Source organism: Canis lupus, chromosome 25 (assembly GCF_003254725.2).
Source record: "Canis lupus dingo isolate Sandy chromosome 25, ASM325472v2, whole genome shotgun sequence".
NCBI lineage: Eukaryota > Metazoa > Chordata > Mammalia > Carnivora > Canidae > Canis > Canis lupus.
This window is the reverse complement of record NC_064267.1, coordinates 13,094,261-13,109,098: the sequence shown is the minus strand read 5'-3', so window position 1 is coordinate 13,109,098 and position 14,838 is coordinate 13,094,261. Positions and strand designations below refer to the sequence as shown.

At 34.8% G+C, this 14,838-nt stretch overlaps 1 protein-coding gene across 7 annotated transcripts in view; it reads left to right on the top strand.

Annotated features, from left to right (window-relative positions):
- The window catches only part of CDK8 (cyclin dependent kinase 8), a 136,485-nt gene that overhangs the window by 57,274 nt on the left and 64,373 nt on the right, over positions 1 to 14,838 (top strand). For all 7 annotated transcript variants that reach the window (XR_003142312.3, XM_035719523.2, XM_025462659.3 and 4 more), the window contains exon 2: positions 4,199 to 4,274. Coding sequence is in view for 6 of the 7 variants with exons in the window: in XM_035719523.2 (XP_035575416.1) it covers positions 4,199 to 4,274 (76 nt within the window). In the remaining variant the exon portion in view is untranslated. The remainder of the gene's footprint in view (positions 1 to 4,198; positions 4,275 to 14,838) is intronic.

Below are 14,838 nucleotides of genomic sequence, written 5' to 3'. Positions count from 1 at the left end.
CTCTCTGCTGTTCCCTGAGTATGTCTCACCTTCCCCATGCTTCTGTATTTTTGTACATGTTGTTCCTACTTTCTGGGATGTCTGCTCTAACTACTGATTTATCTCCCCAGCTCCTCCCTCCTTTCCTGACAAACTTCTGAAGTCTTAAGAATCTCTGCTTATGAAGCCTCTTTCTGAAGCTTGCTTTCATCTTGATTCAACCCTTGAAGCTATAGTTGTTCATCCTCTCTATTTATAGCACTTAGAACACTATATTGCAATTATTTATTTATACAGTCTACCTTCTTCAACTGGATCATGACTGAAACTAGGGAACAAATCCTTTTCCTCTCCAATGTGCCTTTTTACTAAAAAGTGACTGTGTGGATGGATATATAAGTAAATGTGTATTATAAATCACAGGGCACTATTATATTATGATGGTAATTATATTCAGTGATTTTCAAGAGGAGGTTGCCTTTTCGCTAATCAAACATCTTTTTTATTCTCCCATTTCACCTTTCTTTCTCATCATTTACGTTTATAAAATATAAGACATATAATTGCTTGGGATGAGGGAGAGGACTATGCAGATTAGAATTTTTCAGTTCATTGAGAAGACATTTGCATATAGCAACTTGGCTATTATTAAGTAAGAGAAATTCAGGGTCATTGTTAAGGAAGTAGGTAAATGGGTAAGCCTTTGGTTTAATATTTTTTCCCCCACCACTCTCTTTCTCCTTAGGGCGCTCAGATCTAGAATGCTATCCTCAAATAATACATATAAACAGTCTCTTATGCTCCTGGGTTAACCATCTGATTAAATCAGTAACATGCACGTAAAAGTGTCTAATAGACTTATTCTGACCCTGACTTCATTTTATTTATTTGTTTTTAAAGATTTATTTATTTTGAGAGAGACAATGTGTGAGAACAGGGGGAGGGGCAGCAGAAGAGGGAGAGACAATTTCAAGCAAACTCCCCACTGACTGTGGAACCCCACTCAGGGTTCATTCTCATGATCCTAAGATCAGGACCTTAGCTAAAACCAAGAATGAGTTGCTCAGCTGACTGAGCCATGCAGGTGCCCCTTGACTTCATTTTATTTTTGTGTCACCCTCTTTAATTTTTTTTTTTAACTTTTTCAGAAATCATTCAGACTTAGTGAACATTAAGCATAGATTCACTTAATGTAGTTTTAAAATAATGAGTGCCCATGGTGCTTTACTAGAAAATATATTGTAAAGCTGGTTGTGGTACAACAAATCTTTTTTCAGAGAAATAATGTTGGTATTGGGATTTTTTTCCACAGCTAAGGATTTGGTGTAAATATGTTGTAGAAACCAAGATAAAGCTATGTGAGTCTTAATAATTTAAGATAATGTAGTATTAAATGAACTTAAATGAATTGGTTTTATATGAGTTATTCAACCAAACCTTCTTTTACTCTGTTCAGATCTTGAACTCTACCACCTTTGCCCTTACTTTTAGTATATGACCTAATTTCCAACATCAGGAAAATAGGAAGTCCATCAAGATGAGAACTCTTCCTAAAAGCATTTCTCCTCTAGCCCTATCTAATTTTCCTCCAGCATTTCAGTCTTTGCTTTCCTAATTTTTACGTCTCTCTCTCTTGTATCAGCAGCTCCGTTTCTCTGGGTTCTTCCTGTCAATGCTTAGCCTATTCAAGTCTCTTCCATCTTAAAAAAAATAGTAATTCTTTAACCTTGTGTATGATTCCAGCTACTGTTGTACATTTTCCCCTTCAAATACCTACACTTATTGTCTTAGTTTGCTTTTATGCCCCAGTCATTCCTCAGCCTTCTGCAATAGACTCTGCCACAACATCACTCCCAACTATTTTTGCCTAGTCTATTCTCTGGTGACTTCATCATTGCTAAATTCAGTGAACACTTCTCCGTCCTCACCTTACTAGCCTTCTCTGCACCTTTTGATACTATTTACCATTCTGCCCTTTTTCAAAATCTTGTTTTTTTTTTTTTTTTTTTTTTTGGACAGTCCTCCTTTTTGGTGTCACTTTGCTCTCATGGCTTTGATTGCCGTGTATATGCTAATTATAGTAAATCCATGTCTTCAGCTTTTTCTTGAGCTTTACACGTGTTTATTCAGCTTGCCATCCTCATTTAGGTGTCTCATATGTATTGCAGACTTAACCTATACAAAACAGACTTTTGTGTTCTTGTTCCCTCAGATCTTTTCTTCTTGCTGCTTTTTATTTCAGGTAGTAATGTTGCCGTTAACCTGTTGCTGGGGCAGAAATCATTTTCTTTGACTCTTTCTTCTGCCCAATATCCAGTCACCAAGTGCTCTTGGTTCTAACATATATTGTTCCAGTCTGTCTGCCCTGTGTGACAACCACCATTCTACAGCTACCACCATCATCTCTCACCTGAGTAATTTTAATGCTGCTTACTTTTAACTGGCTTCTCTGCCTCTGCCTTTAACTGGCTACTCCCCTTAAGCATTCAAAAGGCAACCAAAGATCCTTTTTTTCAAACAAAATATAACTAATATTTTCTTTTTAAAGAAATCTTTAATGGAGTGCTTTCTGTTATACTTGGAGTAAAAAAGACTTTTATGTTCTGATTCCTAATTAACGTCGTCAGCCACATGCCTCATTGTTTTCTGTGTCTCTTCTCCCTCAAATGATTTCTCTCACCTCATTTGTTTTCACATTGTGTTTCCCCCTAAACTCATCTCTCTCTCTTTCTCTCTCTCTCTCTCTCTCACACACACACACACACACACACACACACACACACACACACCAGCAGTTCTTGAATCTGATCTGGGAACCACTAGTTACCCCACAATCTTTCAGAAGGTCCATAAAGTTGATACTTTTCATAGTAGTGCTATGATATTACAGTTGACCCTTGAATAGTGTGGGGGTTGGGGGAGTATCGACAGCCCACTACTATGACTACAGTCTAAAATTCACATATAACTTTTACTTCCCCAGAACTTAACTACTAATAGCCTTACAGATAACATAAACAGTAGATTAATACATATTTTGTATGTTACATGAGTTATATACTGTATTCTTATAATAAAGTAAGCTTGAAAAATATTAAAATCATAAAATACATTTATAATACTGAATTGTATTTATTGAAAAAAAATCTACGTATTAAGTGGGCCATGCAATTCAAACCCATGTTGTTCAAGGGTCAATGGTATTTCCTTTTCTCGTTGTCTCATGAATGTACAGTGGGTTTTTTCCCAAAGATATCATAACGTGATGAGGTCATTGCTCTGGTGGCTAATAGATACATGCTTTTGCATTCTATGTTTTTAAAAGTTCTCATTTAAAAAATATAATAGGGTAAATAGTGATAGATACAACAAATAAAAACTCTTGAGGGTGTTCAGTAATATCTAAAAGAGTAAAGGGATCCTGAATCAAAAAAGTTTGAGAATTGCTGTTTAGGCTTCATTTGAATGGTGTTACGGTGTTTGTTTTGAGAAGTTTTTGCTTAGATCCTCCATTAGAGTAACCATTGAGTATCCTCTGTGGTTTGCACTTGCCCTATCATAGCACTTACCAAACTGTGTGTTAGTTATTTATCTGTCCAGGCCAGCAGACACAGAAAGCTCTGTAGAAGGAACAGTGCTCTATCCCAGTACCGAGCACAGTTCTGAATACATAGTAAGTGCTCAATAAACACATGTTGAGCAACTCTCTTCAAAGGTATTTGGGGGATATAAGGACTATAACATGTTTGAAATTATAAACATTTTATACTATAGTAATGCATTTCTTTCTTTCTTTTTTTTTTTTTTTTTGACCCTAGTGTTGTTTTTTTTTTGACCCACCAATATCTGAATGGGTTTTAGAAAGTAAGCTCTCTGTGTGTGTGTGTGTGTGTATTTGTGTTCAGTGCATAGTGTATAATACATGAGCATATGTAGAAAGGAAATGTGTACATGTTAGAGCAGAAAGAACCTATTTCTGAATCTTTGTCTTCCCAAACCATGGAGCCTTGAACAATTCTTCTTATTACTTTGAATCTAACTTTCTTCATCAAATAGTGGAATTGAACTAGATTATCTAAAAACGTTTTTCCTTAAATAAATACTTTCCCCATATGATTACGTATGAAAAACATCCGAAATGTATTAAATGTTACTTATGTATTAAAAATGCACATAAATTTAGTTTTGTCTGTATATTAAAATAACTTTGTTTTTACAGGAAAGATGATAAAGACTATGCTTTAAAACAAATAGAAGGAACTGGGATCTCTATGTCGGCATGTAGAGAAATAGCAGTAAGTGAAGTTCTTTTTATAATCGTTATTATCAATTGACTTACGAGTGTCAACTGTGTAAGTCTCTGAATTGTATTTGTCACATATACACATTAATTGAAAATTGGTAAATTATTTTTCATATTGACTATGGAAAAATGTATTTGTTTCCTAAGAGAAGTAAAGGTGGTATGTAGTTCTATCAAAAGATCTATAAATCATTTATTTGGGAGTAAGTCAATCTTAGTTGTTTATATAAATGTATATTTTGCCAATAAATGTCACTGAATATGAAGGGTCCAGTTATTATTTCATTAGGTGCAATAAAAGTAAATTTGTATGAATCTATATGTAGTTCATTAAAATTAATATTTCTATTTTAATAAGATGAGATTATGTCATTACTTAAAATGAGATTGTGTTATTTGATTTTCATTGTATTTGTTCATTTGAATATGTAAAAATACATGCTGTTTTCTTTTGGAAACAGCTTTCCATGTGGTAGCTGTGGAATTTCATCTTGATTCCAAAGGAAAATATTCATGTTAATGCATTACTAAGTAATTATTCACACATTTAAACAGAGTGTTGCTTCCATGAGATATTACTTCAGTTTTTACTGTTGTAACACTATGGATCCAAATTTATCTTTTCTGGCTATAATCAAAATATTCTAGAATATATATTATAATCTTTGCTTTTGTGGCTTTTAGCCCTTGTATCTATCCACAGATCATAGGCTTTTTTGATTTAATTAATTAATATATTAATTTGAATAATTTTACCTGTTTAACAGAATCTGTGCTGTTGGGTTTTCACTTAGTAGCCATTTGTGTGTCATATTGATGAGAAATAGAGTAGGTAAAAGTAAGAAAAACAGAACAAGTGAGGATCCCTGGCCTTAAATATTTGCACACCAATGAGGAAAAAACACTCATCAATTTTTTAATAATAATGTACCGATCACAATGATAAAAGTGTGTGAGAATAAGAACGTGATCTACATCTAAGCAAGAGAATCAAAGAAGGTTGCAGGTTTTGGAAGATACGTAAGAATTACTTACATGAGGGCAGAGTAGAGGTGAGGTGGAGAGAGCGTTCTTTCTTAACCAAAGGTATGCCATGTTGGAACTTGTATTTCATGTAATTGATAGATTTTTATTGCTCTTGAATCTAGAGGAAGGATATCTGTACCTTTTCAGTTCTTCAACATCTACAGTTCTACATATTCTAGTTAGTTTTAAAGAATTAAAATCCATCACACCGTGGTTAGTGATATTAGATGTCCTGTTAGAGATCACCTTTGGAGGGGTCAGGGAGTGACAGAAAGGGGAAACAAGGGAACTTGCAGGATTCTAGTAAGGTTCTGTTTCTTGATTTTGTTCTGGGTCTGGTTATATAGGTTTATTGTGTGAGAACTCACTGAGCTGTGCACTTACGGTGTGTGTGCTTATCTCTGTTTATTAAATTTCAACAAAATATTTTAAAAACTAATAACTTCATTTTAGGAACAGACATTCTTCATGTATATGTTGATAACTGTAAATGCAATTAAGCACAGAAAGAAATATGAAAACTTATTTTTAATGTGTTTGATTATGGCTCTTCTAACCTAAAAGGAGCAGAAATTTTTATTTTTAATGAAATTTACTAATTTTTCCTTTTTATGACTATTAATTTCTGTGTCTGGCTGAAGAAATCTTTACTTCTTGATTGTGAAGAAATTTTCCCATGTTTTCTTCTAAAAGCTGGGTAATTTTGGTTTTACTTTTTAGTTTATGTTATACTTAATTCAGTTTTGTTTGTATGGGTGTAATGTTAGGTTAGAGCTTCTCCCGCACTTCACCCTATGTAAGTGTACAATTGTGGGATCATTTTTTAAAAAAGATTCTTCCTCATTGAATTTGTTTGGCACCTTTGTAAAAACTTAAATGACTATGTAAGTATGGACTATTTTTGGTCTCTATTCTGTTCCATCTCTTTGTCCATCTTTACGCCAGTCTGAGGTCACTCCAGCTTTACAGCAAGATTTGAAGGCCACCAGCCTTATACTTCTATTTCAGGATTGTTTGGGCTATTTTAGGTCCTTTGCATTATCATATAAATTTTTGAATCAGCTAGTCAATTTTTACTTCTAAAATATGCCTACTGGGATTATGGTTTGGATCAGTTCAGGGAAAATTGATATCTTAATATTTTGAAGCATCCAATCCATGAATCTAAAAAGATATACTTTCTATTTTTAAAGATTTTCTTTAATTTTTCTCAACAATGTTTTGTAGTTTTTAGTTGTAGAGATTTTGCATACCTTCTGTTAAATTCGTGTCCAGGGACTTCATGTTTTCTGGCGCTATTGTAAATGGGATTATTTTAAAAATTTTATTTCCTATTTGCTTCTATATTTAGAAATAGAACCTTAAAAAAGGAAACAATTTTTAAAATATTACACATTTCATATATGTTGTATGTCTAAATTCACTGGTAGATTTTGGTGATGTATGCAGATTTTCTACATAAAAAATTATGTCATGTGATTTGGAATAGTTTACGGTTTTCCACTTTTTAATTTTTATTTCTTATTGCACTGGCTGGGCCTTTCATATAATATTGAAGGGTAGGAGTGCCTGGGTGGCTCAGTCGGTTAAGCATCTGCCTTCAGCTCAGGTCATGATCCCAGAGTTCTAGGATCAAGTCCTTGCTCACTGGGGATCCTGCTTCTCCTTCTCCCTCTGCCTGCCTCTCCCCTTGGTTATATGCATGTGTTCTCTTTCTTTCTCTCTCTCTCTCTCAAGTAAATAAAATCTTAAAAAGAAAAATGTTGAAGATAATGACGATGAAGGTCTTTGACTTGTTCCCAGTCATGGGGAAAGTGTTTTCAGTGTTTAACTATTAGGTAAAATGCCAGTTCTACGTTTTTTATAGATGGCATCAGTCAGACTGAGGAGATTCCTTCTATTTTTTTCATAAGTGGTATCAGATTTTATTGGATGCTTTTTTCTATATTTACTGAAATGATCCTATAGTTCTCTTTTATTCTGTTACATTGATAGGTTACATTGATTTTTAATGTTTATCCAATTTTGCATTCTCAAAATAATCCCTACTTGGTTATATATTGTTAGATTTGATTTACTAGTGTGTTATTAAGGGGTTTTAAGTATGAGTTTGAAGGATGTTGGTCTATAATTATCTTTCCTGTAATATCTTTGTCTTTGGTATCAAGATTATGCTGCCCTCATGAAACACACTAGGCAGTCTTTCTTCATCCCCTACATTCTGACAATTTCTTTTTTTTTTTTTTTGACAATTTCTGTAAGAGTAGTAGTTTTTCTTCCTTAAATGTTTGATAGAATTCACCAACCAATATTATTTACTTAATAGATAAAGAGCTCTTCAGATTTTATATTTCATCCTGTGTTTGATATATTGTATTTTTTATGGAATTTGTCTATTTCATTTAAGTTGTTGAATTTAATAGCACAAAATTGTTCATAATATTTCATTAATATTTTCACATCTGTAACTTCTATAATGATGTCCTATTTATTGCAGATTAGTAATTTGTGTTTTCTGTCTCTATCATTGATCTCTGCTCTTAAATCTTTATTATTATTTTTTTCCTTCTATTTTTGGCTTACGGTTCTTTTTTATCTTCTTAAGGTAGAACTTTAGGTCATTGATTTTAAATTATTCGTTTCTTTTTTTTTTTTTTTAAAGATTTTATTTATTTATTCATGAGAGATGGGGGTGGGGGGGGGAGGGGCAGAGACACAGGCAGAGGGAGAAGCAGGCTCCATACAGGGAGCCTGAGGTGGGACTCTATCCTGGGGTCTCCAGGATCAGGCCCTGGGCTGAAGGTGGCGCTAAACCGCTGAGTCATCCGGGCTGCCCTAAATTATTCTTTTCAATAAATAATTAAACTATAAATTTCCCTCTAAGCTGTATTCTACTTTCATTCTGAAGTTTTATTACATTGTATTTTCATTATCATTTAGTACAGAATATTTTCAGTTTTGTGATTTTTTTCTTTTATTCCTAGATTGTTTAGAAATATATTATTTAATTTTTAGGGCCGCCTGGGTGGCTTGGTTAAATGTCCAACTCTTGATGGCTTGGTTAAATGTCCAACTCTTGATTTCAGCTCAAGTCATGATTTCAGGGTTGTGAGATCAAGCCCTGTGCCAGGCTTCATGCTCACTGTGGAGTCTGCTTGTCCTTCTTCCTCTGCCCTTCTAGTTTGTGCATTGTCTCTCACTCTCTTTCTCAAATAAATACATTAATTAAATATATTCATTTTTAAACATGAAGTAGGATAGAAAAACCTAGAAATGAGACCACAATATTATATGGTTAGTTAATCTTTGAAAGAGAAGGAATGGATATGTAATGGGAAAAAGTCTCTTCAGCAAATGATGTTGGGGAAACTGGACCACGTTCTTTCACTATACACAAAATAAACTCAAAATGGATTGAAGACCTAGATGTGAGATCTGAAACCGTAAAATTCCTTAAAGAGAGCACAGGCACTAATTTCTCTAACATTGGCTATAGCATCATTTTTCTCTGTCTCTCGAGGCAAGAGATATAAAAGCCAAAGTAATCTATTGTGATTACATCAAAATAAAAAGTTTCTGCACAGTGAAGGAAGCATTCAACAATACTAAAAGGCAACCTACTTAATGGGAAAAGATATTTGCAAATCATATATCTGATAAAAGATTAATATATCAAAAATATATAAAGAACTGATACAACACCCAAAAACAAATAACCCAATTAAAAATTGGGCAGAAGACCTGAAACAATCATTTCTCCAAAGAAGACATCCAGATGGCCAACAGACACAAAAAAAAGATTGCCCAACATCACTCATGATCAGGGAAATGCAATCAAAACTACAGTGAAATACCACCTTATACCTGTCAAGATGGCTAAAATCAATAACACAAGAAACAACAGCTGTTGGTGAGAACGTGGAGAAAAAACTGTTGGTGGGAATACAAACTGGTGCAGCCATTGTAGAAAACAGTATGGTGGTTCCTCAAAAAGTTAAAAATAGAACTACCCTACCATCTAGTAATCACACTATTGCCCCAAAATGCAAAAACATTTATTCAAAGGGATGCTTGCATTCCTCTGTTTATTGCAATGTCATTTACAATATCCAAATTATGGAAGCAGCCCAAGTGTCCATCAATAGATTAATGGATAGAGAAGACGTGGAATGTGTATTGGTGTGAGAGAGGAATATTCAGTCATAAAAAAAGAATGGAATCTTGCTGTTTGCACCAACATGGATGGAGCGAGAGAGTATAATGCTAAGTGAATAAGTCAGTCAGAGAAGGACAAGTACCATATGATTTCACTCATGTGCAATTTAAGAAACAAAACAAATAAGCAAAGGGGAAAAAGAGAGAGCCAAACCAAGAAATAGACTCTTAACTATAGGGAACAAACTGATGGTTACCAGAGGGGAGGTAGATGGGAAATGGGGAAAATAGGTTATGGGGATTAGAGTACACTTACCATGATGAACACCGAGTAATGTATAGAATTGTTGAATCACTATATTGTACACCTGAAACTAATATAACACTGTATGTTAACTATACTGGAATTATAATAAAATACTTAATAAAAACAGTTTTTTAAACATGAGTCTTGAGATAATTTATTGTCATTGATTGCTATTTCCATGTGGTCAGAGAAAAGAGATCCTATATTTTAGAGATATATACTGAAATATATAATAGGAAATCATATCAGTCTAGGATTTATTTAAAAATAATCCAGGGGTGGGATGGGAGGAGTGGGTATGAATGTTGAATAAATGAGATAGACTGAGAGTAGATGTTGATACATGGGGAAGGGTCTGTTTTACTATTCTATTTTATTTACTTTTGAAAATTTTGTATAATAAAAAATTAAAAAGAAAAAAGGAGTCCCATCTATTTTGGCACATCTTATCAGTCTTCTCTCCCTTCCATTTATTAAATCTACCTCTGAGAAGGAAGAAAAGATATTTCCCCACCACTCATTTCCTTTTTTCTCTTACAGTCTGCCCCAGTTTATTTTCTTTCATAGCACTTATAGAAAATTATAAGGTGTTTCTTTTTGTTAGTTTGTTTTCTCTTTTCACTAGACTATAACTCATTTCTTTACCAGGCATGACAAAGTCTTTGCTCAGTAAATCCTTGTAAAATAGAGGGAAGAAAGAACTCTTGAGCATTTCTACTAAAGTTAAAGAGCATTGCATATCTTCATCCTCATTGTATTGTAAGTGGTTCGTTTGGTATTTCCACAATCTTTTGTGAGCTACAATCCCTTTAGCATAGTGCTTTTCAAACTGCTTGGGTGGACTGTCAGTACTGTAAGAGGCAGCCTTGTAGTTGGGGTAAGGGTAAGGGAGCAGAGAGGTAAAGCTCCAGGCTTTACTTTTAAAGTTCACGTCTACTCTAATTTAGGCACCTCAGGGTTTGTTTTCAGTTTTGTTTTTATCGACTTGTAAAAATTTGATTGAAGAAAGTTTCCACAGCTTTAACAAAATAATTGAAATAATTTAAGAATAATATTCTGTATACTTTTGTGGTAATTTCAACTTAGCTATCATCATACCATGGCATAAATTCAGAATATTATTTTTGTCATGTTGTAAAAGTTTAATACTAGAAATCAGTGTCATTTAGAGGATATCAGAGGTTTTCTTTCTTATTTTCTCACTTGCTCTAAGTGATATTTATTGACTAGATACAGTTTTATTTATTTTTTAAGAGATTTTATTTTTTTGAGAGAGACAGAGTAAGAGAGAGCACAAGTGGGAGGAGAGGCAGAGGGAGAGGGTGAAGCAAACTCCCCATTGAGCAGGGAGCCCATTGCAGGGCTCAATCACAGAACCACGGGCTCATGACCTGAATGAAGGCAGATGTCCAACCAGCTGAGCCCTCCAGGGGGCCCCCCCAGATACAGTTTTATTTTATTTATTTTTTAAAGATTTTATTTATTTATTCGAGAGAGAGAGAGAGAGAGAGAGAGGCAGACACAGGCAGAGGGAGAAACAGGCTCCATGCAGGAAGCCCAGTGTGGGACTCCATCTCGGGTCTCCAGGATCAGGCCCTGGGCTGAAGGCAGTGCTGTCTGCCTTCAGATACAGTTTTAAATGTTATTATGTTATTTTTTATTTATTTGTACTTTAATAAGAGTTCAGATTAAATGTTGTAATATTATATGGTACAATTAGAATGAGTTAAGTTTATGATGAATGATGTATTAAGACATTTGTATTTTTAGCAGTGATCTTAATACAGGAAATTATAAGATTTTATTCTCAGTAGAATTAGAAGAATTTAGGTGGTTTCTGTGTTAGAAACCATTGCTTAAATTAATTTAAACCTGGGATCCCTGGAAGGCTCAGCGGTTGAGTGAGTGTCTGCCTTAGGCTCTGTCTGCCTTGAGTGGTGATTCCGGGGTTCTGGGATCCAGTCCCACATAGGGCTCCCTGCAGGGAGCCTGCTTTTCCCTCTGCCTTGTGTCTCTGCCTCTCTCTCTGTGTCTCTCATGAATAAATAAATAAAATCTTTTTTTTATTATTTTTAATAAATAAAATCTTTAAAAAAATTTAATTCAAACCTTTTCTTTAAATTCTTTCTTAACATAAAATCTTCAAAAAGGCAAAAAAAAAAAAAACAAAAAAACAAAAACTCACATCCCCCAAAAACCTTAGAAAGGTCCTAGGTAAATATTAGCTACTCTCAATAAAAATCAGTTACCACTACTGCAGCCACAACATTAGGATTGTGTGCTTACTTGAATTTGTCTCTTACTAGAGGACTTCAGCAAGTCTTACTTAACACATTTTATATCTCAGGACCTAGTTCTTCTACCACAGTGACTGGCATGCAGGAGGAGGCATTTGGTTAATGTTAGCCCTGCTAAATGTAACCCAGCTCCCTGGTTTTTTTGGAAGTACTTCAATAGAAATATTTACTTGGACCTGATTCCCCACCGAGACTCAGTTCCATCTTTCACCCCACGGTGACCCATCTCCTGATAAATCTCCCTTAAAAAAATACCCAACATAGTGTGTTTTACTTACTCAATAATAGTAGTTACTTACTGTATTGGTTTACCAAGGCTACTGTAACAAAATACTATGGACTGAGTGGCTTAAACAACAGAAACTTCCTTTCTCAGGGATGAAATCTATAAGTCCAAGATCAGAGAAGCTGCAGAGTTGATTTCCTCTGTGGCTTTTCCTGGGTTTGCAGACAACCACCCTCTTGTGGCCTCTTTAGTGGTCATCTATCTGTACAAGCTGCCCTGGTATCTCTCTGTGTGTCCCAACCTCCTCCTCATTATAAGGTCACCATTCAAATTAGATTAGGGCCACCCTAATGACCTTGTTTTAACTTAATTGCCTCTATAAAGGCCTTATCTTCAAAAACAGTCACATTTGGAGGTACTGGGAGTTAGGGCTTCAACGTAGGGATTTGGAGAGAACATAAATCAGTCTATAACACTATCACTTACTTACTATGATAATGATTATCTCTTACTGTTAGTATATTACTAAATCATTATCCTCAGAGATTTGTTGTCTGACTCATCAGATGGATGTTTTAAAAATAGAAGTGGGTTAGTTTTTTTAAGAAATAGATTTTTTTTTAAAAGAAGTGGATTGTTCTTATGAGGAAAGCAGTGATCTTAGTCTACAGATCAGAAGCCAAAGGGTGTGTTGTATGATGCCTTTTAATTTGTATATTTTGTTTATTCACAAATTCATTATTCACCAAATACTTAATGTGTGCCTACCAGGTGCCCAGGCAGGGTGCTAGAAGGTAGCAGTGCCATTGTGAGCAAGACATGGTGCCTGCTATTGTCCATTTTGCAACCTAGTACATACTTAAAATATCTGTGCCTCTGGAAAGAAACGAGAAATTGTTCCCCAGAGTATTATGTCTTGGAAAGTGTTGTTACTAGACCTTAGAGCACTGACTTTGTATTTTAAAAGTCAGTTAATTTTAAAAGCATTAAAATTCTGATTTGAACCACTGTCTAGGACTATGATCATAAGCAAATTATTTAATCTCCTCAAACCACTATTTCCTCATTTATAAAATAGAAGTAATGTAAATATTTCGTAGGGCAGTTCATGATTAAGTGAGATAATGCACGCCATATGCTTAGTCCCATACTTGGCCCTTAGGAAGAACTTAATAAAATAGTTGCTGCTGGGCTTTTTGTTCTGTTTTGTTTTGTTTATTCAACACAAGAGCTAAGCCTCATCTTGGAGGTGAAATTGAAGAGGCATCTAAGAATAGCTTTATATGTAGCTTTCTAATAATTGGAAAGAACTTTTGCCAGAGCTTTGGAGTTTGTTATAATTTCTACCCTGCCAGTTTCCAGAAAGGATTTGAAATAGTGCCTGGAAATGTGTTCCAATCATTAGATAATGGAGAAAAACACTGACCCAGAAGTAAGATGAACTTAGCACTAGGTTTAGCTCTGGAGCCAGCTGGATGATCCTAGGTGATCCTGGAGTCTAGACTTTCTCTATCAGATTCTTTGCCTTGTTTGTTTATGAGGAAATGGTTAATCTTAGATACTGGCCTTTAGGTTTCTGAGGCTTTGTGTATAATCTCTAAAATCTCATAAGTTTGAAATTCTAAAAGCAGAAATATATAACTTGAATTTAATCTTGCTCCTGAATAATTATTACTTTCCAGAGAATAATTGTTAATAATATAAATGACTTAATAGGTAGTCCATTCATAGTCTTTCCTTGGCTGAATTCATTTCAGTGTCCTTGCTATATTGTTTTTTTTTTTTTTTAAGATTTTATTTATTTATTCATGAGAGACACAGAGAGAGAAGCAGAGACACAGGCAGAGGGAGAAGCAGGCTCCATGCAGGGAGCCGAATGTGGGACTTGATCGCGGGAGTCCGGGATCACGCCCTGGGCCAAAGGCAGGCACCAAACTGCTGAGCCATCCAGGGATCCCCTGCTATATTGTTAACATTGCATTTATATTCTTGTTTTGATAGCAGTGTTCTTATAAAAGGTACTGAAGTCGTAAGTTCTAAGATCTTGACTTTCTCACATGGCTGTCATGTATTTGGAACACATTTGGAAGGCACTATATGTAAGTCAGTTTTAACTGATAAAGACATATCTCAGAGGACTCATGAGAAATTTTTTTTTCACTGTCACTTTTTTTTTTTAATTTTTATTTATTTATGATAGTCACACACAGAGAGAGAGAGAGAGAGGCAGAGACATAGGCAGAGGGAGAAGCAGCCTCCATGCACCGGGAGCCCGATGTGGGATTCGATCCCGGGTCTCCAGGATCACGCCCTGGGCCAAAGGCAGGCCCTAAACCGCTGCGCCACCCAGGGATCCCCTTTTTCACTGTTACTAATGTTTCTTTCTTTCTTTTTTTTATTCGGTGGGGTTGGAATACTTTTTAACTGATAGATTATTAGGGCCACTTTGGTTTGTAAATGGAATAAAATAAGGAGATAAAAGATTTTAAATAGAAGATTGTCCTTTTAGGAAATGAGAAAACTTAAACCCTAAAATGTGTTCTAC